Source organism: Glycine soja, chromosome 11 (genome assembly GCF_004193775.1).
Source record: "Glycine soja cultivar W05 chromosome 11, ASM419377v2, whole genome shotgun sequence".
In the NCBI taxonomy this organism is placed as follows: domain Eukaryota; kingdom Viridiplantae; phylum Streptophyta; class Magnoliopsida; order Fabales; family Fabaceae; genus Glycine; species Glycine soja.
This window is the reverse complement of record NC_041012.1, coordinates 6,259,442-6,283,175: the sequence shown is the minus strand read 5'-3', so window position 1 is coordinate 6,283,175 and position 23,734 is coordinate 6,259,442. Positions and strand designations below refer to the sequence as shown.

The 23,734-nt window shown below is 32.3% G+C and overlaps 4 protein-coding genes across 4 annotated transcripts; 3 read left to right on the top strand and 1 right to left on the bottom strand.

Moving 5' to 3' along the window:
* The first annotated feature begins 1,077 nt into the window (after nt 1–1,077).
* On the top strand, nt 1,078–2,086 carry LOC114373766. The gene has a single exon (XM_028331302.1). The coding sequence runs from the start codon at nt 1,111–1,113 to the stop codon at nt 1,981–1,983; it is 873 nt and encodes a 290-aa protein (XP_028187103.1). The 5' UTR covers nt 1,078–1,110; the 3' UTR covers nt 1,984–2,086.
* Nucleotides 2,087–4,864: 2,778 nt separating this feature from the next.
* On the top strand, nt 4,865–5,934 carry LOC114373605. The gene has a single exon (XM_028331103.1). It carries the CDS (start codon nt 4,916–4,918, stop codon nt 5,789–5,791), a length of 876 nt encoding a protein of 291 aa, XP_028186904.1. The 5' UTR covers nt 4,865–4,915; the 3' UTR covers nt 5,792–5,934.
* Nucleotides 5,935–10,242: 4,308 nt separating this feature from the next.
* On the top strand, nt 10,243–11,346 carry LOC114373651. Its single transcript, XM_028331160.1, has one exon. It carries the CDS (start codon nt 10,268–10,270, stop codon nt 11,219–11,221), a length of 954 nt encoding a protein of 317 aa, XP_028186961.1. The 5' UTR covers nt 10,243–10,267; the 3' UTR covers nt 11,222–11,346.
* Nucleotides 11,347–14,045: 2,699 nt separating this feature from the next.
* On the bottom strand, nt 14,046–21,929 carry LOC114376377 (general transcription factor 3C polypeptide 5-like). Its single transcript, XM_028334472.1, has 14 exons — nt 20,962–21,929; nt 20,631–20,874; nt 20,419–20,511; nt 20,223–20,313; nt 19,981–20,047; nt 19,042–19,084; nt 17,983–18,154; nt 17,796–17,894; nt 16,756–16,824; nt 16,311–16,449; nt 15,718–15,916; nt 15,102–15,199; nt 14,960–14,996; nt 14,046–14,600 (listed from the first exon to the last, which is right to left on the bottom strand). The coding sequence occupies exons 1-14, from the start codon at nt 21,094–21,096 to the stop codon at nt 14,443–14,445; spliced, it is 1,644 nt and encodes a 547-aa protein (XP_028190273.1). The 5' UTR covers nt 21,097–21,929; the 3' UTR covers nt 14,046–14,442.
* Nucleotides 21,930–23,734: the final 1,805 nt, after the last annotated feature.

Sequence of the window (23,734 nt, the reverse complement as noted above, 5' to 3'; positions counted from 1 at the left end):
CTGTGTGTTTGTTGATGCTTGAATATAGATGTTTAGGCCCTGTTTGGTCTAAGGAAATGTTCCCTTTCTGTTTCAATTTTCTATTTTCACTAATAATTACAATTACAATAGTCAACCTTTTCAACGACTCTTGTTTTCAGAAAAAAATAATTTGTACAAATTCTCAATTACATACAATAATTCAAAAATAATTTTATTAAAATTAATTCTGTAAAAAGTTAAAAATAAACAGCAACCTAATAACTCATGCGTGTGTGGATCAGACCTACGTTCTGGAAGTGGATGTCAATTGCTAAATAGCATCAACTGACAAAACCATTATTAACGTTTGATTTTGAGAATTGGAAATCTGTGATGTTTTTTGTTCCTTGACAGTAGAACCGTAGAATACTAGTCCTTTATATGTACCACGAGATTACTAAAGAAAAGAATATATAGGAATGAGAGTCTTCCGTTTAAAACACAATGAAGTAATGAGAGAGTTGGGAAAATCAACAGAGACATAAGGGTTGCATGCCACTCGTGCACACGCAAAATAACTCATCATTTTGGTCTCAAAATTGTATAAACTCAAATTGCTGTCCATTTGTCACATCCCACAAGATCCGGATCTCAGCAATCCAAAAGGCCATTTATTACACCATTTGCAGTTCTAGCTCCTTACCATTGAGACAAGCCAGGTAATGGATAGCCTTGAAGCTCAAACAACAGCATTTTTATATTTTGAAATCAAGAGGCAATGTGGCAGCAAAGGAGGCAAACTAGCTGATGACTAATGAGGGGTTTCTGATTGCCAACACTCGGAGGACATGCCAGCAATACACATCAAACCCATTTCAAATTCATTTTGGCATGTATTATATCACAACTAAAAGTTAACAATGTTTGGCAGAGATGTGACAAGTTCACCAAATTAATAGGAAACACATGCTGGTACCACATGCCCACGTTCATTATGAAAGGATAGCTGTGCTGTCTATTTTCTTGACCAATTAGAATGAATCATGACATGCCGTTGTTTGCACTTATATATAAAGAGAGTTAAGGACTTGATGAGAGAACAAAAACATTGAGCTTCCTTTGAAAAAGAACAAAATACAAAGAGTAACCATGGCAAACAAGTTCCATGTTCGCTCAAATAGTTTTCCCACTGGATCTCATCCTAGCACCATTACAGTAGAGGAAGAGCTGAGCAAGCTCAAAACATGGGAAGCCACTTCCACATCCACATCAAAGTCAATTGGCACTGGCTTGTCCTTGCTTCAAGACTTGCATATTGACTTGGAAGATCTTCTCAACATGGCATCAACCCAAAAGCTGATTTCCAACCATCAAGGTGAGAAATGCATGGAAGAACTACTTGATGGATCAGTGAGAATTTTGGATATCTGTGGCATCACAAGGGACACCATTTTACAAACTAAGGAAAATGTCCAATCCCTTCATTCTGCTCTTAGAAGGAGAAAGGGGGATTCAAGCATTGAAAAAATTGTAGCCGAATACAATTTCTTCTCAAAGAAGATGAAGAAGAATGCCAAGAAAATGATCTCAACTTTGAAGCAAACGGAGAGCAAATTTGTAGCATCCCCACTCTTGAATCAAGACCAACAACTTGTTGCTTTGGTTAGAGTGCTTAGGGAAGTCATTGTAATGAACATGTCTATCTTCCAATCCTTGTTAACTTTCTTGGCCGCGCCTGCTTCAAAGTCAAAGGCAACCAAATGGTTATTCGTAGCAAAATTAATGCATAAGGGAGTGATAGCATGTGAAGAGAAACAAGAGAATTCCAATGAGTTGCAATGTGTGGAAGCATCTTTAAGCACCCTTCTAAGTGATGGTACTAATGTTGAAAAGATGCAGGCTGCACGTGAAAGATTGGAAAAATTGGAGAATGCCATTGAAAGCATAGAAAATGCTTTGGAGATCGTCTTTAGGCGCATGGTTAAAACAAGAGCCTCCCTTTTGAACATCATGACTCAATAAGATTAGAGAGTCATGATTTTCTCTCCAAATCCTTCAAAGCATCCAAATTTTAGGGATCTGCTGAGGTTTGAAAAAAATTTCCTTATCAATTTGTACATGTATACAATTCAATAGTTATACAATCAAATACAATTAAATGTTTATACTCTATATTTAGATATATTTTTGTTTTTAAGTCACCTTTGCCCTTTAGAATATTCCTTTGCATTTATCGTGTTTCTCCAGCCAAACATTATAGTTACTATTTACTAAAATTGGCTGGAGAATAGTGTCTAACTAGCTAACCTCTTTACAAAATCTTCCTCAAAAGCGGAATAAAAAAGCAATGCCCCTTGACAAACCCTCCAAAACACACTACAGAATCTGATAAATACTCCCATATAGAGGATTACAGAAGAAGAAAAAAGCAATAATTGATAACATTCGAGCAATTCTAACTTGCAAAACCCCTGCATCTACACTTCTTCTACTCAACACTTTGTAACAGAAAAACCATTCATCAGATATAGCCTATCTCTTCCTTAGGACAGTCTCCCAAGCGATAATTGTTATGCATACGTAATTCGAATATTTAAATCATATAGTAATTATCTAATTTTCCTCTCTTTTATTGTTCTTGTGTTAAAACATTAGGAATTTAGCTTCTTCTGAGTTTTTATCTAATAGATGCTAAAGTTAGTTAATTTATAGTGTTTTTTATCGTATATTTTTGCAGAATAACATGGTAGGAGGCCTCAAGAGGATTGAAGAATTGGAGCAGCACGCTCAGCGCGTCAACAATCGCTCAACACGAAGAGCCAACTGGGAGGTTAGGCTTAGGATACATATGACGGCTTAGTGCGCATCTGGTAGCTTAGCCCACATCTGTCGGCTCAGCGCGCACTCACTTATGCCAATTGAACTTTGCATGTGCGCTCAGTGCCCATAGGCTTAGCATACCGTCAATGTCAAAAAATATAACTGTGTTACATTAAAAAGGGGAGAAATCAAAAGGAAGTTTTTTTGAGACCAAATAAGGAGCTAGGACATGAGAGAAGAGGGAGAACTCACTCACTTGTGAATCCTTTCCTCCATTTTCTTTCGTTCTCTTCCGTACCTCTTGTTTCCTTTTTGTATTAGTAAGTCTCTCATGACAATGAGAGACTAAATCACCCATTGTTGGGAGCTCAGCAACCAATCACTCTTAATGTAATGATTCTAGGAATTATGAGTGAAATTAGGTAATTTAGGCTATTTCACATGAGAGATCATGATTAGGGTAGGTTAGCGGATGAAGGTAATTATCGGAATAAGTTAAATAGTAAAAAATCTTTAATGTTGCGTCAAGAGTAGTTTTAGTAGGCTGAATCCCAACACGTTCCGTAAGTCTGCTTCAACCGACAACTCACCCCTCAAGTGTTTATATTCTATCTCTTTAATGTACTCTACTTAATTATCTTTATTTATGTTGAATTTTACATTTTGTATCATTATTCGACCAATATCGAATTTAATTCATTAATTGCTTAAAATTGAACATATACAAACTCTGAGTAGACAAAGTACATGTGGACTCGACACTCAATCTTACTGTTTTAAAATATTACTTGAGCGAATTGATATACTTATCAAAAAGTTAACACCAAGTAAAGAACACTACATAATTTTCATGTACACTAGTTGCCTATGCCAAACAATAGGCATACTAGCAACAGTATGTCATCCAAGACTGCAGCAGCCAATAACATAGCTCCAAACCAGCAGCATCATCTCTCACATTTATTTAAAAATATACTTATATTTGGTTATATCTTTAAAATATATGTATATGAATAAAATTATCAATTTATAAAATATTTAATAGTATATTAATTATAATTATTAATTACATTAAAGTTGAAGAAAATGATTAATAATATTTATATTTGAATAGTTTTAACCTTTCACTCGGGGCCGTTGGATCACTGAGGCTGACTTTCATCCTTGCTCTTGATGGAGATGTTATGCCTACTCAAATTTATGATATTTTTCTTTAAGTAATAATAGTGATGTAATACCAATATAAAATATATAAGTTTAAAAATAATATAAATATATAATTATTTAAATTTGAGTTTTATTTTTTATTATTATGGATTTTTTATGTTAACATGTAGTTGATTTTTGCATGTTTATAGTTAATAAATTTGTTGAAGTAGTGTGATTTTTATTAAATAAAAAATTATTTGATAAATATAATTGTTAGTTATTTTAAAATGATACTTATATTTTTAAGATATTAATTTTAATTATGTAATTATTGAAGTTTTGAGCAAATGTCACTCGTGCACACACCTAACTAATCTAATGCTATAATTTGTGCATCATTTTGTCCTTTGAATTGTAATCAACTTATCTGTCACTTGAATTATTGCACATTTACTAGTATATCTCATGAGATCAAGATCTCAACCTTGCAAAAACAACTCAATTCATGTTACTGTTCGAGCTCCTTCATATTGAGACAACTCAGTGGACATCTCTGAACCAACAAGCAGCAACAATTTTATATTTTGAAATCAAGAGGGTAAGGTGGCAGCAGAGGAGGCAAACAACAAACTTGTTGATGAATAATAAGGTTTTCTGATTACCAACACTCGAAAGACACAGTTATATACCAAAAACCCATTTTACTATCATTATGTCCTGCAGAATATCACATGTAATATCACAATGTTAGGCAGAGGTGTGACAATCTTACCTAATTCAAAGGGAATCCATGCGGGCACCACATGCTTTCTTTGCATATTGATTAATGAGCTTGTCCTTTTTTTGGCATATTAGAATGATTAATGAATTATCAATGGCCAGTTGGCCACTATATATAAAGAGATGAAGGACCTAGCTAGGTAAGAGCACAAAAACATTGAACTTTCTCAGAAAAAAAGAACAAACAAGAAAAGAGAAAGTAACCATGGCAAACATGTACCATGTTCGCTCAAATAGTTTTCCTTCTGGATCTCATCCTTGCTCCATTAGAATAGAGGAGGAGCTAAGCAAAATGAAGACATGGGAAGCCACATCCACTTCCACATCTGAGTCAATTGGCACTGGCCTATCCTTACTTGAAGATTTGTATATTTGCTTGGAAGATCTTCTCAACGTGGCATCAACGCAAAAAGTGATTTCTAACCATAAAGGTGAGAAATGCATGGAAGAATTGTTTGATGGTTCTGTGGGAATTTTGGATATCTGTGGCATCACAAGGAACACCATGTCACAAGTTAAGGAAAATGTTCAAGCCCTTCATTCTTCTCTTAGAAGGAGAAAGGGTGATTCGAGTATTGAAAAAAGTGTAGCCGAATATAACTTCCTCACAAAAAAGATGAAGAAGAATGCCAAGAAGTTGATGGCATCTTTAAAACAGATGGAAAGCAAATTTGGAGTATCCCCAATTTTGAATCAAGATCAAGACCTTGCTTCTGTGATAAAAGTTCTTAGGGAGGTCATCACAATGAACATGCTCATCTTCCAATCCCTTTTGTCTTACTTGGCTTGGCCAGCTTCAAAGTCAAAGGCAACTAAATGGTTGATGGTGGCAAGATTGATGCATAAGAAGAGGGTAATATCATGTGATGAAGAATCTCAGAATGTCAATGAGTTGCAGTGTGTTGAAGCATCTTTAAGCACCCTTCTAAGTGAAGGTACTAATGTTTCCAAGTTGCAGGGTGTGCGTGACAGATTGGAGGCTTTGGAAAACGCCATTGAAAGCCTAGAAAATGGTTTGGAGAGAATGTTTAAGCGGTTGGTCAGAACAAGAGCCAACCTTTTGAACATAATGACTCAATAGAGAGTGCTAAATTTTAATTTAGTCTCCAAATCCTGCAAAGCATCCAAATTGTAGGGTTCTGCTGAGGATGCAAAAATTGACTCATCAATTTGTACATGTATATATATACAATTCAATAGTTACACAATCAAATACAACGAAGAGTTCATAGACTATATTTTGATTTCTTCCGTTTTAAGTCACCTTTTTTCTTTTTAAGACCTTACATTTACTTATATCATGTTCTCTACCTAGACACTATAGTTACTAATATTGGCTAAAGAATAATGTCTAATAAGCAAGTGGAATAATTAATGTCTTCAGCATTATAAAGAGAAACTTAGAAAAACGATCAATTCACTAATACTTTAGGCAAGAGTTTGAAGGGAAGAAAGTAGTCAAGCACCATAATTATGTGAGGGATTTTCAAACTAATAGAAGTCCAAAAACATTAAAGAAGGATACCAATGAAAGAGGACACAATTTCAAAGCAGGGAAGACACTGCAACAGGTTGCTGAGCAGCCTAAGGGCTGCTGAACACTTATGAGCAACTTTTGTAGAAGGATTGCTTCTGTGTGTTGTGAGATGATTTTTTGTGTGATTTTTTAAATTGACTTTGTTTACCTCTGTCTTGGTATCAATTTCTTATATTGAAAAATTGTTTTGGACCATTTAGCAAGTGTATTACGATGAAATTAGCAATGGAATTGATTTCTTCAATGTTTTGCCTATTTTTAAAGGAGTTGTTACTTCATTGTTCTAATCATTCATATCAGTTTCATAAAATGAAAATTTTATATTGATAAATTAGATTAACATTTGTCCCAAAATAGATAGTTTTACCAAAAAAAAACATTATTTTTTTATTTCTTGAAAGATATGTTCAGAACTAAACACAAATCTTTAATATCTGTCTGTCTAAAATATAATTTGCGACAAAGCTTTTTCAAACAAAATATATTTGGTAAAAAATTCCTTCTAAATTTAGTTTTCATGTCCGAAATTCATGAAAAAGTGTTTAAAATATGTCTGAAAAGACATTTTTCTAGTTAGAAAAATAAAGAAAAAGAAAAGTCACATAGCATCAACTTCTAACACGAATGGTCATGGATTTGATTTTTCCTTCCTGCTAATAAAAAAATTAATAACTAATAACTAATATTTACGAAAAGAAGGAAAGAAGTGTAGGAATTTAGTGAGCTAGCAAAAGAGAAATTTCTCGAGGTTAATAATGCGAATAGCAAGGGTTAATAGTGGGAATAGTAGTTCCCATATTCTTTTTCTCCTCACATAAACCCCAACTCCTTCGGCCCATTATCGTGACTCAGTCTATGATCTATGGATTGGACTTGTGTATCACAAAGGCCCTGTATTGATCTTATGGCTATAGTTTTCACATTATTGATGCATCCTATAAATTGAAAAGTGACATAATAGAAAAAGAATTCCACAAGCAAAGGTATAATTGCATCCCAATAAAAAAAAATGGCATCAAACTAGATTGACACACCAAGTCCCTATTGATCCCTGCAATATACCAAAATAATATAAATATTTCGAACAACGATCAAAAGAAGCAATAACTTACATTAAAATTATATTATTAACACAAAACACAATATTTTTATGAATATTATTTTATTCTTACGTATCACACATCGTCTATTTTATCTCCTTTTTATTGTCTTTCTCTTTGTTGTATACAAATATACTGTACAAAGACAATTTCTTTCAATATTATCAATTGTATTATTTTTTCTTGTAAGGTAAAAAAAAGAAGAATAAATTATTACTTTGGTCCCTTGACCATATATTTTTATTCAATTTGATTCATCTTTTAATAAAAGATTCAATTTAATATCTTATTTTTTAAAATGTTTCAATATAATCCTTTCCTTACTCAATTTAATTCTTTATTTTTTTAAAAATGCTTCAACACAACATTATATAGTCTCAATTGGACGAAAAAGTTACATTCAAACATATTTAAAAAATTAAGAATTAAATTAAACTTTTCATTAAAAGAAGAACCAAATTAAGTACAGTAAATAAATAGAGAGACTAAATTAGTAATTTAGGCAAAAGAAAATCAAATTATTTTGCTGTTTTGTAAAGTGTGGATAGATTGCTAGTTGTGCATGTCATCGAAGGACAATTTCTTACGAGGTGACAAGCATAGATGTGATAATTAGCAATTCATGCTGGCTTTTCGGAGCTTCTACACTGATGCGAAGGTGATGTTATGTCTAAACTCCCTAATTATTCCCCATATGTGGTCTAAGAAAGATTTCAAGGTCAAGTGAAAGAGAAGTAATATTTTGTTGCAGGCAGATATGAACCATTGGAGAATAATACAGCTCTAGTTACGTAGCATATTTCAGTATTAAACCAGGGTTATGCTTTGGCAAGTTAACAGTCCTCACGCCAATCTTTACATACATTAATTTTATCATTTTATTGCAATGAACCAAAAACTATGTTTAATAAAAGATATTGGCCCTTTATAAAGTGATGAGTTAAGGTTCCAATTTCATTAGAAGACACATCCACATTAGTGTCCGTCACCGTTTCGAAAACAATGTCTCTTCCGAATGATACATATACACGTGAACACGTTTTAGGTGTAACAACTAATGATGATTATTGCAATCCTTAAAAGGGAACGGCATGGAAGCGTCGCTCGTGCAATACAAAAGTATACTAATTTTTTTTGTCAATCTTTATAGCCACCACTCAATAACATGAAAGACAGAAAAAAAAAAAAGGTACTGAAATATATTGAATCTGAATTTGTCATATATATCTTCAATCATATAGCTCAATACAAGTCCATAAACTTTCGAAGACAATTCATAGGTATCATGCATCATGAACAGGGATTGATGAGTACATTGACGATAAAAACTTGGAGATCTTTCAAATAGCTTTAAATAAAAAAATTTCTCGCAACGAGAAGAGAAAAAAAGAAAAGAGAGGGATAGATTAATTAGAGAAAACGAGAAAGAAAGTGATCTAAATCATTTTCTTTGAGAAAAAAGAGTTTATTAAATTGATAAATACAGTTAATTACTATAAATAATTATAGGCATGGAAGTTTGTGACGAAGTTGCAAAAACTATACATCTAATCATTCTAACATTAGTAAAAACAGAAATCAAGGCGGACCTTAAAGTATATTAAACGTGAAATCTTTTTATTTAAAAATATCTCTTTTATGCTATTGTTTTTGTATTTTAACTATAATACTACCGCTACTAGGAAAAGGTAAAAGAGCAATAGAATGAATTTGTTGCTAAATATATAAACAATTTCAGCCACAAGTAGTTCGTGATTAAATTGGTGACCAATTAGATGCCGTTGCCCAATCCTCCATCGCTAATGACTGTAGCGATCGATTTGATTGTCAGTTGCAAAAATTGTAATTTAGCTTCAGATAATAGTTGGTTGTTCATAACAAAAAATATTAGTCGTTATAATTGGTTGCAAGTGATTCTTGGTTACTAATTTAGCCACCATTATAGTATTTGTTAACTAAAATTTAACCAGTCATTAAATCAAATGCTAATCAGATTATTTATTAAGATGTGAATAATGATTGACTGAATTAGCAACTGATTTTGTTTGTTGCTAAATTAGTTTTATTTTTTAATTCTTTTTATTTACATTTTTATTTATTGAATATGTCATTAGTATAAGTGAGATTACATTTGAATATTTCAAATTCTCAAATTTGAATAGTGTAAATAAAAAAAAAAACAAACATAATAATTAGAATATGAAATCTAATTAAAAATAATCAGTTAAATTTCACTAAAATTAAGATATGTTTGTATAACCGTTGTAAACTTAAGTTGGCTGTAAAAGGAGATTAGCAAAGACATCTATCATCATTCATTTATTAGAAAAAATTTAAATTTTATATTGACTAAACATAAAGTCAAGTTAAAATATATAAGTGAATGATAATTCTCACCTCTTAATCTAATTCTTAGAGTTTAATTAAGCATAAATTCACATTCTAATATTATAAGAAAATTAATCCACAAGTTGGATAATAAACCAAACATGTAATATAATGCCACAAATTCTCATGCATCTTAAAAATAAAAAAATTAAAGTTTAAGACAAGATAATGTTGAGTCATTCCCCACAGAAATCTCACCTAACTAGAGGATTACTAAACTGTGTTGCGCCCCAGCATGGGCCCTTCATGTGCATGATTTTGTATGGAAGTTGAGTGACTCTGCATGAGGGACGGTGAGATCAAAAAGACATCAGAGCCAATTTGGGAGGTCCACCTTACACCCTTATGTAAACACATGAGAAGACGTGACAACAACATCCAAAAACCACAAAAATATTATTATTATAACTTTAAAAACCCACAATATGGGAAAACCACACGTACATGCCTTGGTATTGGTAATAGGAGAATATATATAAGCACTCACCAGTGCCATATAACTTATAATTAAACACCCTTTCTCTTATAAGATATGAAAAGAGCAACTATGGCTTCTACCTTTTCTCCAAAACATTCTCGTGGCTATGCCATTCGATCCATAAGCTTGCCAACTAGATCACATCCAAGCACAGTTCCAATTGAAGAGGAGCTGAACAAGCTCAAATCATGGGAAACATCATCTTCCTCTGAGGTGGAGAGAATTTTCTTTGGTCTTTCAGGCCTTGCAAACTTGTACGAGTGCATGGAGGATCTTTTGAAGTTGCCACTCACCCAACAAGCACTATCTCATCACCACAACCAAAAATGGGTCGATGAGTTGCTAGACTGTCCAGTGAGATTCTTGGACATATTGGGAGAAACAAGGGATGCAATCATGCTAATGAAGGGAAATGTTAGAGACCTTCAATCAGCACTTAGAAGGAGAAAAGTTGGAGACTTGGTGATTGAAAGCCATGTTTCTTCATATTGGAGTCTCAGAAGAAACACAAGGAAACAATGCACAAAATCTCTTGTTTTGTTGAAGCACAGTACTGAAGGGTCATCATTTGGGGCCTCTTCTCCTTTGGATCTTAATCACCACCTATCAGCAGTTGTGCGGGTTCTAAGAGAAGCTAGTTTGATCACTAGCTCCATCTTTCAGTCACTAGTGGCGTTTCTTTCTTCACCAATCTTGAGGTCAAAGATTAATAATAAGTGGACATTTGTGTCAAAAGTGATGCGGAAAGGGGTGCTTCAGCTTCAATGCAACAATCAAGAGGAGAATGTGAATGAACTTGAAAAGGTGGACCTAGCACTTTGTAGAATGGTCATGGATAATGCAACCAAGGATTTTGAGGCTGAGAATATTCAATTTGCACACAAAGAGCTTGAGGCTGTGGTGGTAGTCATTGAAGGGCTTGAAAATGGATTGGATTGCTTGTTTAAGCACCTTATTAATACTCGTGTGTCCTTTCTGAATATAGTTTCTCCCTCAGGTAGAATATGATGATACACAAGTAGATGTCACAATGTCAGAGGATCTATACAAACAAATTAACCTTATTGACATTTTGTACTAGTAACCAAAGAAAGTTGTAATTGATGCAATTGTACATTTTCTTTTCTTTCTTATTCCTTGTTTATTAGCTCTGCACACATTGGTCATTTTTCTTTGGACTTGGTTTTGTTTATTGAATTTTTGTTTTATCTTTCCTACTTTATTTTTCTTCAGCATATTCATCATCTTCCGTTTTAAAAGAAAAAAACAAACACATTTGCTTGCAATCAAGGAAACAGGAACTATTAATGTAACTGGTGGGTATTACTTTTTTTGCAGAATTAAGTGGAATGTATAAACTGAAGAGCGTATCAGCATGGTACTAACATACCACATGGTTAGAGTGAATGGAAATTAATATAGAAATGATATATTGAAATCATTGTAACAAGTCCCAAAAAACACTTAAGAAATCACTGAGATTGGGTAAGTGGTGAAAAAAAATTGGAAAATTTGTATGAGATTAAATTTTCAAATAGGGTATTAAAAAGAAAAGGAAAGATTGAGAAAAAGAAAAAACCTAAGAATACAAATCATTAATTAATAAACACAGTAGGACTATCATCCACAGTAGTATCTGTTTTTATGCTAAAGATATTCTCTTATTTACTTTTCTAAAATTTTAGTTTATAAAAATGCTTAATTTTTTTTTCTTTTTTTTCCTCAGCTTACTGAGAAGTTTTATCTAATAGGACTTAATTATATTACTCTAGTTCTTAATTTCTACAAATAACTTGATAAGCCACCGTAGTATCTGCTTTTATGCACCCTTAGTGTTTGCAAGAATATGGACCTTTCAAGCTAAACTTCATATCCATTATAATAAAATCTTCCTTCTCATACTCTCATCCATTTCCTTTCTCTCAAACCCCGGAAACTTCATTTTCCAGTCACTTTCAGAGTGTCATTATTCAACTTATGGACTATCATCCATCCATCACCCCTTGGTCCCATCAACTACATAATTATTGCAGTTATAATTGTGCACAACTGCATGGTAAATCATTGAATCTATTTTTTTAACTGGAATAATTAAGGATAAGTTGAGCACTTAAAAAGGAGACTTGCATGTAAATTAAAAAGTTAATTGTCGTTTTTTGGCTTAGAACGAATAATTAAATTGAACTGAATTAATATTATTCCAAATATTATTCCAAATATTATCTGATTTCTCATTATGCAACTAAAATTATTAGAACAGAAGCACTAAAGAATAAAATCAGAGTGTGACAAAGTAATTACCTGACCACACACTCAGAAAAGTATGATGGTTTTAGCAACATCAACATGTGTCAAATAACTGCAAAAGCACTAGCAGGGATGAATGTGACAAGACTATACCAATATGCATCTCATCAGTTAACTACAATCAGTATCTTCAACTACCAACTAGAAAGAGCGTGACTAGAAAATTATAGTGAAGTTGGGGAGGGGTTGGGAAAGGAATTGTGTGCATTTAATAAATAAGGAGTATAGAATATCTTTTTACGTGTAATCACTAGTGAGAAAGAAGAAGAAAAACATCTCCGTTGAATCATTGATACTCATTTATTACAAATTTTCACACAAATATCTGCTCGCAATTAATCAGCTTTTATTTAATATCAAAGCATGACTAAGACGATATACTCGTGTCAATGGTGAATATCGTCGTTATATCATATTTATAAACTGAAGAGAGAAGTAAATGAATACCCTGTTATTTTTATTATGATAGACTTCATCTGATTAATCTCTACAACCGCTAGGCTTAATTCGGTAGGAGGGGGTTTCTTTAATGGTTACTGATCCAAAAAGACCCAATTGGGCCTCAATTTGTACAATACCCATTCAAAAACTAGTATATAATTCTGTAGATATTGTTTATATCCTTCTTCGATTAAAATTCAAGTTCTACTTGATAATTTGTCTAATAAATATTTGTATTAAAAACTATCATGCATTACCTGAATCTCTAATTTCTATTGATGAGCATGACAAAATAAAATGAACTTTACATATTCAAATTGATGTAGCTTCAAACAACTATTATTAATATTCATTAAATATTACAAAACAAAATTTAAATATTTTTTAATTCTTACGATATATCACTTTTTAGTTTTGGTCCTTGTAATTATTTTAAAGTATTTTTTATTTTATTCCTTTTTTTAGTTCTAATATGTTTTTCATTTTATTCCTTATAATATTTTTTATTTATTTCATAAAAAAATATTTAGTTCATTTTGAGTTAACCCTTAAAAAAAAAAGTAGTAGAGATTAAAAGAAAAATTATTCACATGTTACAAGAAAAAACAAAAAAAAAGTATATTATAATGATTAAAACAAAAAAAACATAATAAAATAATTTATTTTACAGAAACTATATTTAAAATAACTCTATAAAAACCATTAAAAACTAAAAATATATTTAATCTTATAAAAAAAATATCGACAATTTTTTGTCAAACATTAGTGAGATGTGACTCACTTTTATTTTTAATTGTCACAAGTATCATAAAACTTTGATCACCCGAATACTAATTTATTTCAATTTAATACAATGTTCAACATTCATTTTTTTTCCAAGTCAAAGACCATAAGTATCCTCCAACACATTGGATTAGAGACTAATTTCACTTCACTCATGGTGTATAATTATTGTTAGTCCCAGAAAATTTTACACACGGAAGAAATCAAACATAGATTATCCCACTAAATAAATTATTTCCACTCATATGAACATAACAAAATTTTACACTATTATGTCAACCCTTTGCGCCAAGTCTTTGGATTGTTCAATGTTCAATCTAATCCTTCACAAATCATGTTTCCAACACCAAAATACATTTTAAATTTTTTTTCTCATATTTACTAATAATTATTTTCATCCTTCTGGGCAGACATCTTGAAAAACAAAATAAAAATTAAAAATAGAAAATAAAATGAAAAACGGTTTTCTTCAATCAACCATGTCCATTTCTCTTCTATTTTCCATCATCTACTTCTACTATTTTTTTCTCCCGTGTTTCTCTAATGTAATTAGAGATACTTGTTCTTATACGTAACAGTGAATACTAGGATCTATGATGATATTTAATCAGCAAATCTAAAAGATGATATCTACCCTCCTATGTAACTTCTACAAATATTGACATTCCTGTGTATTTGATGACTCCAAATGCCAGAAATCATTCATCAGAGTAATTGTCCTCACTATCTTCCCCGTATATTTGATATTCTTCTTCGCTGCCATTTGCTTGCACATTGTCACAATCAATTTCATTAGGAGGGAAGTTAACAAAAAGATCCTGTAAATGAGTCCTTGAAAGATTCTCAAAGTTGATGTCTGAATATTATAAAGGAATTCAAAAGTGCCAGTTGAAAAGCCTTGATGAATGATGAAACCTGACTTTTAGGATAAAAATCCATCTTTGTTCTCTTAACACCTACTCAACCATGCATTGCCATGTGACCAGTAAATAAGTTCAATGTATGTCTAATCTAATAGCTTAACAATGTGAAACATTTTTAACTACTACATACAATATAATAAAAAAGCAGCAATGAGGAAACGTGAATTATGTTATGAATTTCCTAGTTCCATCGTCTCGTCAGAAAAATTTGTGTGATGAAATAATGATGTTTCAATCTCTATAAACTTAAAGAGTACATGACTAAATTTAGAGTTGGAATAGAAAAGGATACAGGAATCAGATGGCAGAGGCATTTCATTATCTCCAGCCTGCATGTGTCAACAACATAAGTTAAAAAATATCCAATTTAAAAGCCATTATTAACACAATCTAAACAGAAAAACATAAAAGCAGAAAGTATAGGCAAGAATTACCAAATCATGCTCTTCTTCCCATTCTTCATCACTATCATTACCCTCAGCTGCCTCCTCTTCATCTTCACCATTATCAAGTTCTTCATTCTCTTCCAAACCTGTGTTCCAGATAAAAAAAAATTATCAATAATTACTCGATTAAAATATTATTTAACAGATCAGAAAATAGTAAATTTTACTTGGAAAAGATATTAAATTTATTTTACAACAAGAACAACAACAAATCTTCCAATTGGTTCGCAATCATATTAGATAACAAATTAATTGAATAAAATGTGTTCTAATTCTAACTTCGTTAATGAATTCTGCTACTAATAGCCTTTTGAGGAAACAAAAAACTTTGCCTCGGAACTTGGAAGTAATCTGAATAGAATTCTTCCTTACAAGTTTCAATAATAAAATACTCGAAATAAATTATGTAGGGACCTCTTGAGAAATAGAAGTGTAATAAGTAATAACTAATAAGGGACTAGTAACTAGACAGAAGTTTGAAAGTGGTTTGAAATTAATGATTCTTCTTATATCATTGGCAATAATTTGTTGGCTCTATCACTATACTAAAACAATATCAATATATAGAATCGGGAAGATAAGGAAAAAATAAAAGGGAGACAACCTAAATTAGCTTGTTGGCATTCTTCTCCATCGAGCTTCATGGCATGCCTATAGCACTCCCTCTTCAATTTTTCAAACTTTAAAGTGGCAGCTCTGAGTAAATTCTCAGCACCAGGCTTGGGGAATACTGATAGATATCGCACCATAAGACGTTGTCTAATACAATTGATCATGTGTTGTGAGAACCACCCAGTTCCAGACTGCAAAAGTAGCATTTTGGATGCAACTTAGATAATGGAATTTCTTATAAGTTCAAGCATGAAAGATAAAATCAAGCAATTTTTCTGATATTTTATCTTTTGTGGCAAAAATTGCACAACAATTTTAACCTGCACAAACTTCAGAATAAAACAAGATTATATAGAATAAATCAGCTAATCCTTGATTGTTCAAGCAAAAAGGAAAAAAGAGCATTTTTGCATCACCCTTAGATAACCATTAAGGGACCTTAATGCTAGGGAATAGGAAAACTATGAAATATGTTAAACGCAGAGTAAACAGTAAAGCATGTTTGTCTTTTAAATGTGTGGGCAATATCAAGTGTGTCAACATAATAAATGAGATATTAAATAAAAATTCATATAAAAGAAGTACAGTGCAAGTTGGTCGGAAAGGAGGCTTATTTATTTCTGATTGAATATAATCATCAACAAGGTCGAAAAACTGTAAAGAAGTCTGGAACTTGTAAGGGAAAACACGAAAGGCACATATATCCTTCCATCTATGTTTTGATCTGCATGAAACAACAGCCAAAACAAATGAGAAAACAACTAAAATGGCAAGATAATAATCATATATAGTGACAATAACCAGATATGTTATATAAGCTAGAGGTCAGCAAATAAATTTAATTGAGATTGTAATAAGTTCCAGTGATCTCTTTTTTCTCTTCACTTTTGATTGTCTATATATATATTAATCTGCATTGTTATTTTCTATTTCCCCTTTCTTGTGCATGCACTTGAATGGAACTGCTTCCAAATTACAGCGAACAGCTTTCTAAACACAGTTAAGAGATAAAATGAAGAAAAAGACTTACTTATTGGCTGAATGAGCATCACAGTAACTTCGTAATGGAACAGGTACTCGATAATCAATTCTTTGATAACTGCTAAACCAAAAATATAAGCTTAGTCAAGATTGAAGATTCAGTTTTTTCAAACAATAAAAATTCACTAAAATAATTGACAGAATGAAGATTGGGTTATTAGAACCCCGGTAAAAATGTATAAATCGTTCATGTTTATTTTGTATTTACAGGTGAGTGAAGATTCAATATTTTTATATGCAAATATCGTAGGAGGCTCATGGGTGGTTGACTGGTTGGTCAAATCAGTTGTGTCTAATACTATAGTTCATAGAAAATGCCAAATAGAAACACAAGGAACCACAATCAACGTGGGAGGAGTAACAATAGCATTCATATAACAGTCAGGGATGCATTCTCATCCTCACAAACAAAAACATGAAAATAGTATTTAAAGAGCCCCATTCTTTTAATGACATTAGTTTAGGATGAAAACAACCAATGGATTCAAGCTACTTAGAGAACAAATTGAATGTTGTATGAAATAGCTGACCAAATTGCATAGAAGCATGGACCACCAGTGAGAAAAAATAGCCATTTCTTTCTAAGCCAGTGTCCAGCGAACCCATTTGCACTAACTATATTCTAATCAAGATTCAATAAACTGATTCCCCATCTTATAAACTAGTCTGAAATTTCAGCAGACAACTAACTATCCCTCACCCCAGATAAACTTAAGCCAGATGTTTCCAAAGTTCAAAATATGTCATCAACTCCCTGATTCATGGTTGATAATGATAAAAAATTAGACAGGCTTCTAAAATCATCATGATCCCCATTCTAGATCTACCTCTTTTATTGTTACAGTGTTAACTGTAAATTGAAAGGTACAAAGGAATTACATGATACCATGACATACTGGTAGTTAAATAATATTTCCAAACCGAACAATACATTAGAAATATATTATCACAGGAACCAAACACTTTTTTTAGTGCAAATGTATGACTAAAAAATCCACGAGATTATTTAGAAATTAGGAGATGACTTACATTCGAGAATTAGGATCTTTGCGTGGATCATATCCTTTCTTGATCCAAAACCTCAGAAATGGTCCACTAGAAAAGTAGTAAGAAATTCTAGATAGAAGCCTGCAAGAGAGAATGATGGTCACTGCACCATTAGCAATTCAATTGTTGCAAGTTAAAAAAGCTAATCAGCAGAATTTACTTCAGTCACCTTCTGAGCATGCTGTGCGAAAAGCTTAAGCCCTTATCAAGCAAGAGTTCGGTAAGCGAATTTTTGGACCATATAGGCCGCTCATCAAACATTCTAGATACAACCATCTGTAACTCCCACTGATCTGAGCCTTGGGGTATGTATTCCTCCCAATTCACTTTCTTAGGAATCTGTAGGACAGCTAAGTAATACTAGAACCACAAAGTGCAATTTGGTTGCAATGTGTTTTAAGATTTTTTTTTCGTTGCAAAACCTTTGACTATGTTCAAAAAGTGAAAAAATTGTAAACACAAAGAAAACCTATAATGTTTATACAAAGTGAAAAAAAAAATTAATAGGTCCCGACGGAAAAATAGAATGAGCAGGTATTCATAGTGTGATACTAATTACTAAAAAATAGTACTAATTTGCAAACTCTGTGTTGATATGTCAGCAATGTGTTAAAATTAATCAAGTAATCATAGTAATGATTCAAATGTAGCAATAAACAGCTTGTATAAAAATAGATTAAAACTTAGAAGTCATGAAGAGAACTTTCAGTTTTATTCCATCTCTTTATCTCTTGTTTAGGAAGAAGAAAATAGAACATTAAAGAGCAAATTAAGGAAGGAATGCAACTAATTTACTATATTATATTTAATTACAAATTAATATGTATAAATCATCCCATTAAATATAAGTTTTTCACTGACAAAAGCTACAAATTTTCTGACTCCTGGGAGAGGGTTGACGGGAAACTGTGATCCCCATGCATAATCACTAAGGCTGGCCAAAAAATGATATTTGAGCACATCTATTTTGTATACAAGTAATTCAAATAATGTTGCCAGGAAATCAGCAAATCAATGGCGAAGCTATAATTAAATTTAAAAAACTCCACATATTTAAGTATGGAATTAGATGTATACTTTGAGAGTAAATTTAAGGGGGGGGGGGGGGGGGGGGGGAATTACATTCACAGGAGCAAAAACAATAAAAATAGGCATGATATAATCACATAGAACTTTCAACTTAAATACGCTTGAAATATGATGGTTCTACCACTTGAGAAAAGGATATCTTTAATGTCAAAATCAATTGCAAGAACTGGCTCCATGTCCATCTGCACACATCACATGAAAAGTTTTGCTAAAAATATTGCATGACTAATGGCATCCAGACAAAAAATAAGAATTCTTCTAATTCTTATTAAGGTATATGTCACCTAGTATCTACAGATTTTCAGAATGTGATATTTTTCATCACTGGCTGAAAATAAATGTCAAATTAACTTTTATCAACTTCAAAAATAAACTGTCATTCAATTTAAGTAACAATGTTTAACTAGAAATAGAAAAAAAATGTCAAATTTTTTAACCAATGTTGTGTCATTCCTTTGTTTGAAGCTTGACAAGGTATGAGACTTGAGTCCCACATTGGAAGTATAGAATGCTAGGGTGGGGTTTATAGGGAGTGGGTTAATGAAATAGAGACCTTCAATTTCTAGGACTTGAGAGAGTGCATTAGAACCTAAAAGAAGGATTTAGAAGTAAACAAACTGGACTCAAGTCTCAAGAACATTCCCTATAAACCCCACACTAGCATTCTATACCTACTAAACTTTGTTGTGTTCTTGAGTTTTTATTTTTATTTTTTCCTGTCCAATGTTATATTTAGTTTGGAGGGTATTTCATTCTCCTCTCTCTAGCTGTATCTTGCCTCTTTTCTCATTAATGTAGTTTATTTTCCTACCCTACACAAAAAGGTATTTACATGTTTATGATGTATGGAATTCCAGGATGATAGAAGATTGTATATTCAACAAATGGGGTAAGACAAATTAATAAAAACCTTGAATGAAGAGACTCATATTAATGATTCTGCAAACAAGTGTTGTGATTGAGAGTCAAAGAGATGCGGATCAGTCATCAACACTTATCAATGATTATTAATATGTTTTAATATACCAAAAGGATTAAATTATATCCTATTAAGAAAATTTATCTGAATTATCCTTACCTCAAAATGGGGTTGTACAACTTCCTCTGGTTTCTTTTTCGAACTCGACATGGTAGCTGGTCTTAAGCTGAAATAAGAAAATGACCAAGTCACTTCAATGTAGAGTTAACAATTGCCAGTCATATAGGACCCTGCCATAATTTTCTTCAAATGTGGAACAAATATGGTATTGTCTGCTGATTCCAGACTTCTCTCTTAAAAACGAGTATATGATCACTGAACAAGAAATGTCAGAAACTTACACTAAATTTTCTGGCACATCTTTTGGAGCGAAAATTGGAGGCACTATAATCATAACATCCTCGTGATCCAGATCCATGAAACCACCTTTATCTATGACAGAGCACAACACAAGCCACTAATTTTGTAAAAAACAGACATTAAACACATCTGAAACATGGAGTTAAAGTAACAGAAACATTGAAACAAAATATTCACCAAAATGCAGTTCTTCTAGCTCTGACCAGTTCCGCTTCTTCCTCCGGGCAACATCAGCATGAACTGGAATCACATGTTGGTAGTCCGCCATCCCTTCATCATTTAGAAACACAAAACAAACGCAACCACGTAACTTGCTTAAGAAACCGCATAAAGCTAATTAATTTATACACAAAACACCAAAAGAAAAAAACTCATTTAAAGTGTCAAACCATCAAAAAAATAAGCCTCGGGAAAACGAGCGACGATATCAGCACAAAGACTTCCCTCTTGGTCTTGCTCCCCATTTGTAGAGCTGCTAGAAGCTTCGGCATCATGAACAGGTGGTGGTGGTTTTGTCTTGGATATTTTGAGAAGCAGAGAGTTGGTGGGACGAAGCTCCCCAAATGCAGGGTGAGAATAGGGGTCTTCAGGACGGAAACGAAGCTCTAATTTGTTGGATTTGGAACTGCGAACCTAAAAATGAACAGAAATTGTAATCATTGTAAAAGTAATAATTGGCAATGAGATGAATGAATAAAATGAAATTTGGCTAGGCTTTACCTTCTGGATGGCTTGAATTCCCCCAAGAGTATCAACAGCTCGAGAGATGGATGATGGATAAGCAGGATAGTGCACCATAAATCCTTGAGGTTCCGGTAGAACCCCTGAGATTGTGCCATCCTTTATCACTCCCATTATTACCTCTCTCTCTCTGATGGGTTAATTATTTCGTCTTCGTTGCGCTTTTTCTTTAGATTAGCGTCCTCTACTCAAGCAAAGAAACTTGGGGTTTGGGCCTTGGGGGACTGCCAAAGAATAACTTGGGTTGGGCCCCAACAGCCTCCTTTTGACAATTACTTCCTCAACCTCTCCAGATTTTATAACAATAACAATTCTAAGGTGGACCAGTGAAAAATCTGGCCCATTTTACACTACGTATTACTTTCCACTGGATATATTAGTATAATATTGGACGACTAAGATAGTTTTTTTTAATATTATTAAATAATTAAACTTTTATTGGGATAGATTAATTTACTCATTTGCCCTTTTGTAATTTTAGCAATTAAAATATTTTTAATTATTACGTATCAATTAATTAATTACACTACCTAAAAATATGTTTATATACAGTGTCTCATAAATGATGTCGTTGAATAGAGGCCAGCATCGGTTGATAGTGGAGTAATCTGTGAGGATGTTGATGCAAGATCCGTTTAAGGAAAGTGAAAGGGTATTTTGTTGAGTCTACCTGAGCATGAATTATTGCCTAAGAAGGAAGGAGACTTGGAGATTGGGTGGAATGGGTGAATGAGAGAAGCAGCAAGAGTTACACAACGGTGAAAGGAAAACATGTAGTGGCATAATCATTGCAGCGCACCACCATGATGGTGTGATGAGAAGTGGTGCACCACCGTTGTGTCAGCCATGGGTGGTAGCCACTGCTGATGACAGAGGACAAACGGAAAGCTTGCTTTGAGGAATGCTAAGAGATGAAAGTGGAGGGAAAGAGGATTGTCACCGTGTGCGGTTGCTACCCTTTTCAACAGCGGGTGACAACCTTGATTTAGGTTTTCAATTCCTTAATATAATAAAGTCATTGTCTTTTTATATATAAAAAAAAACCAGAAAACAACCCTTGATAGTAAATAAAATCAAGTTATCTATTTAAGACCACATGTTTTAGTGGTCCAGAGAGTGTTGGCCACTGATTTTCTTCTATTTAATCTATATTCTTTCTTTTATTTCTTTTACATTTTCATTTGTCAAAAATAATTATTATAACTAATAAATGTGGTTTCTATTTTTACATTCAATCGTTCACTATTTTTTAAGTTAAAATGTAATTTCCATCCTCTTATTTTTCAAAATTCAAAATTTTAATCTTTATATTTTTTAATTAAGACATTTCTTTCTTCATTTTTAAAAAAATTCACAATTTTAATTTCTCATTTTTCAATTGAGATATCACTTTTAAAAAATTCATGATTAAACTCATTTCAAATGTCAATATGTATACTTGGTTAAGGTCATACATCTGTTTATTAGTCATGTGATAGATTTTTTTATATTATTTAATTTCTGATAAGTTTAATTTATATAAAAAATTAAAAAAGTAAGCAATCAATGTTTCAAACTGATTATCAACATTAAAATCACAATTTTTTTATAATTGAGGGGTGAAATTTCTCAATTTAAAAATAGAAAGACAAATCATGAATTTTTAAAAAATAAACAATAAAATGTCTCAATTAAAAAATAAATAAATTAAACTCACATATTGAAAGTAAAGAGACAAAAATTATATTTTAATTTTTTTAATGATATATCCATGTTTACTTAAAAGATAAAAAACCTGTCTTGCACGGGTACTTATAATATGGGAGGAACTAATCTCAGAAGTTTGCCAAATCGACACTCGGTTTGATAATACCTAAATATCTAGCTCTACAAACTAACAAGTGTAAAAGCAACCAAAAGAACATCAACCTCCAAACATTAGGCAATAAATGAATAACAGAGGAAGAAAAATCATATAGCAAATACAAGAATACAGGCTAAAGTTAATATCTAGCAGTCTAAGGAAACAAATTCGTCGACATACTTCTATTTTCCCACAATTAAGTCTATGTTTGGATGTCAATTGGGGAACTTAAAAATATTTTTATTTTTTCAAAATAACAAGTTCTTCTTTCTTCATTTTATATCTTAGATTTCACAAACTTGTATAAGAATTCTCAAACGTGTATTACTTTGTATTCAAATATAACCTAAACTGTGGGATGAATGAGGAAAAGAACTTTACTTCTCCAGAAACCATCAGCAACATGTCGACAAGTTACAGCATTTGAGCACGTGTATGACCTTTACTTTTCCTTGTATCTCTTCAGAGGTAGGTAATGGTTCCAAACTATATGCGTCGTACCATAGTCCATACACAAAAGAAGTTGTATAAAATTCTACCAATTCCTTCACTGAATGGATGCACTCTTTCTTGAATATTCGCCCTGTAGACTAACGAAATGTGCTTACAATATGATTGTTAGATATCCCAAAAACATAGTTGACAAATACAACAAAAACACAGATATGTATTTCAACAACCAAAAAAGAGAATCAAATTCTTTCACAAATTTATCTTTAATTATTTAAGGTGAGAATATGAAATATATAATAAAAAACATCAGGAGACTAATTTATCTGACCTTGATAAGGAATCCGTCTTCTCCATACAAGTTCATAGGTATTCTAGTTTGCCAGAATAAGATAACTACAGAAAAGACAAAACAACAGTTCTATCTAGCTATGTAGAACCAGACTATACAAACAACGT

Coding starts and splice junctions, on each gene's coding strand:
- LOC114373651 (XM_028331160.1), top strand. CDS start 10,268: ATGAAAAGAGCAACTATGGCTTCTACCTTTTCTCCAAAACATTCTCGT.
- LOC114373605 (XM_028331103.1), top strand. CDS start 4,916: ATGGCAAACATGTACCATGTTCGCTCAAATAGTTTTCCTTCTGGATCT.
- LOC114376377 (XM_028334472.1), bottom strand. CDS start 21,096: ATGGGAGTGATAAAGGATGGCACAATCTCAGGGGTTCTACCGGAACCT. Junction 20,875..20,961: donor GAATTCAAGCCATCCAGAAG/GTAAAGCCTAGC, acceptor GTTCATTTTTAG/GTTCGCAGTTCCAAATCCAA. Junction 16,450..16,755: donor GATGCTCATTCAGCCAATAA/GTAAGTCTTTTT, acceptor TGTTTCATGCAG/ATCAAAACATAGATGGAAGG.
- LOC114373766 (XM_028331302.1), top strand. CDS start 1,111: ATGGCAAACAAGTTCCATGTTCGCTCAAATAGTTTTCCCACTGGATCT.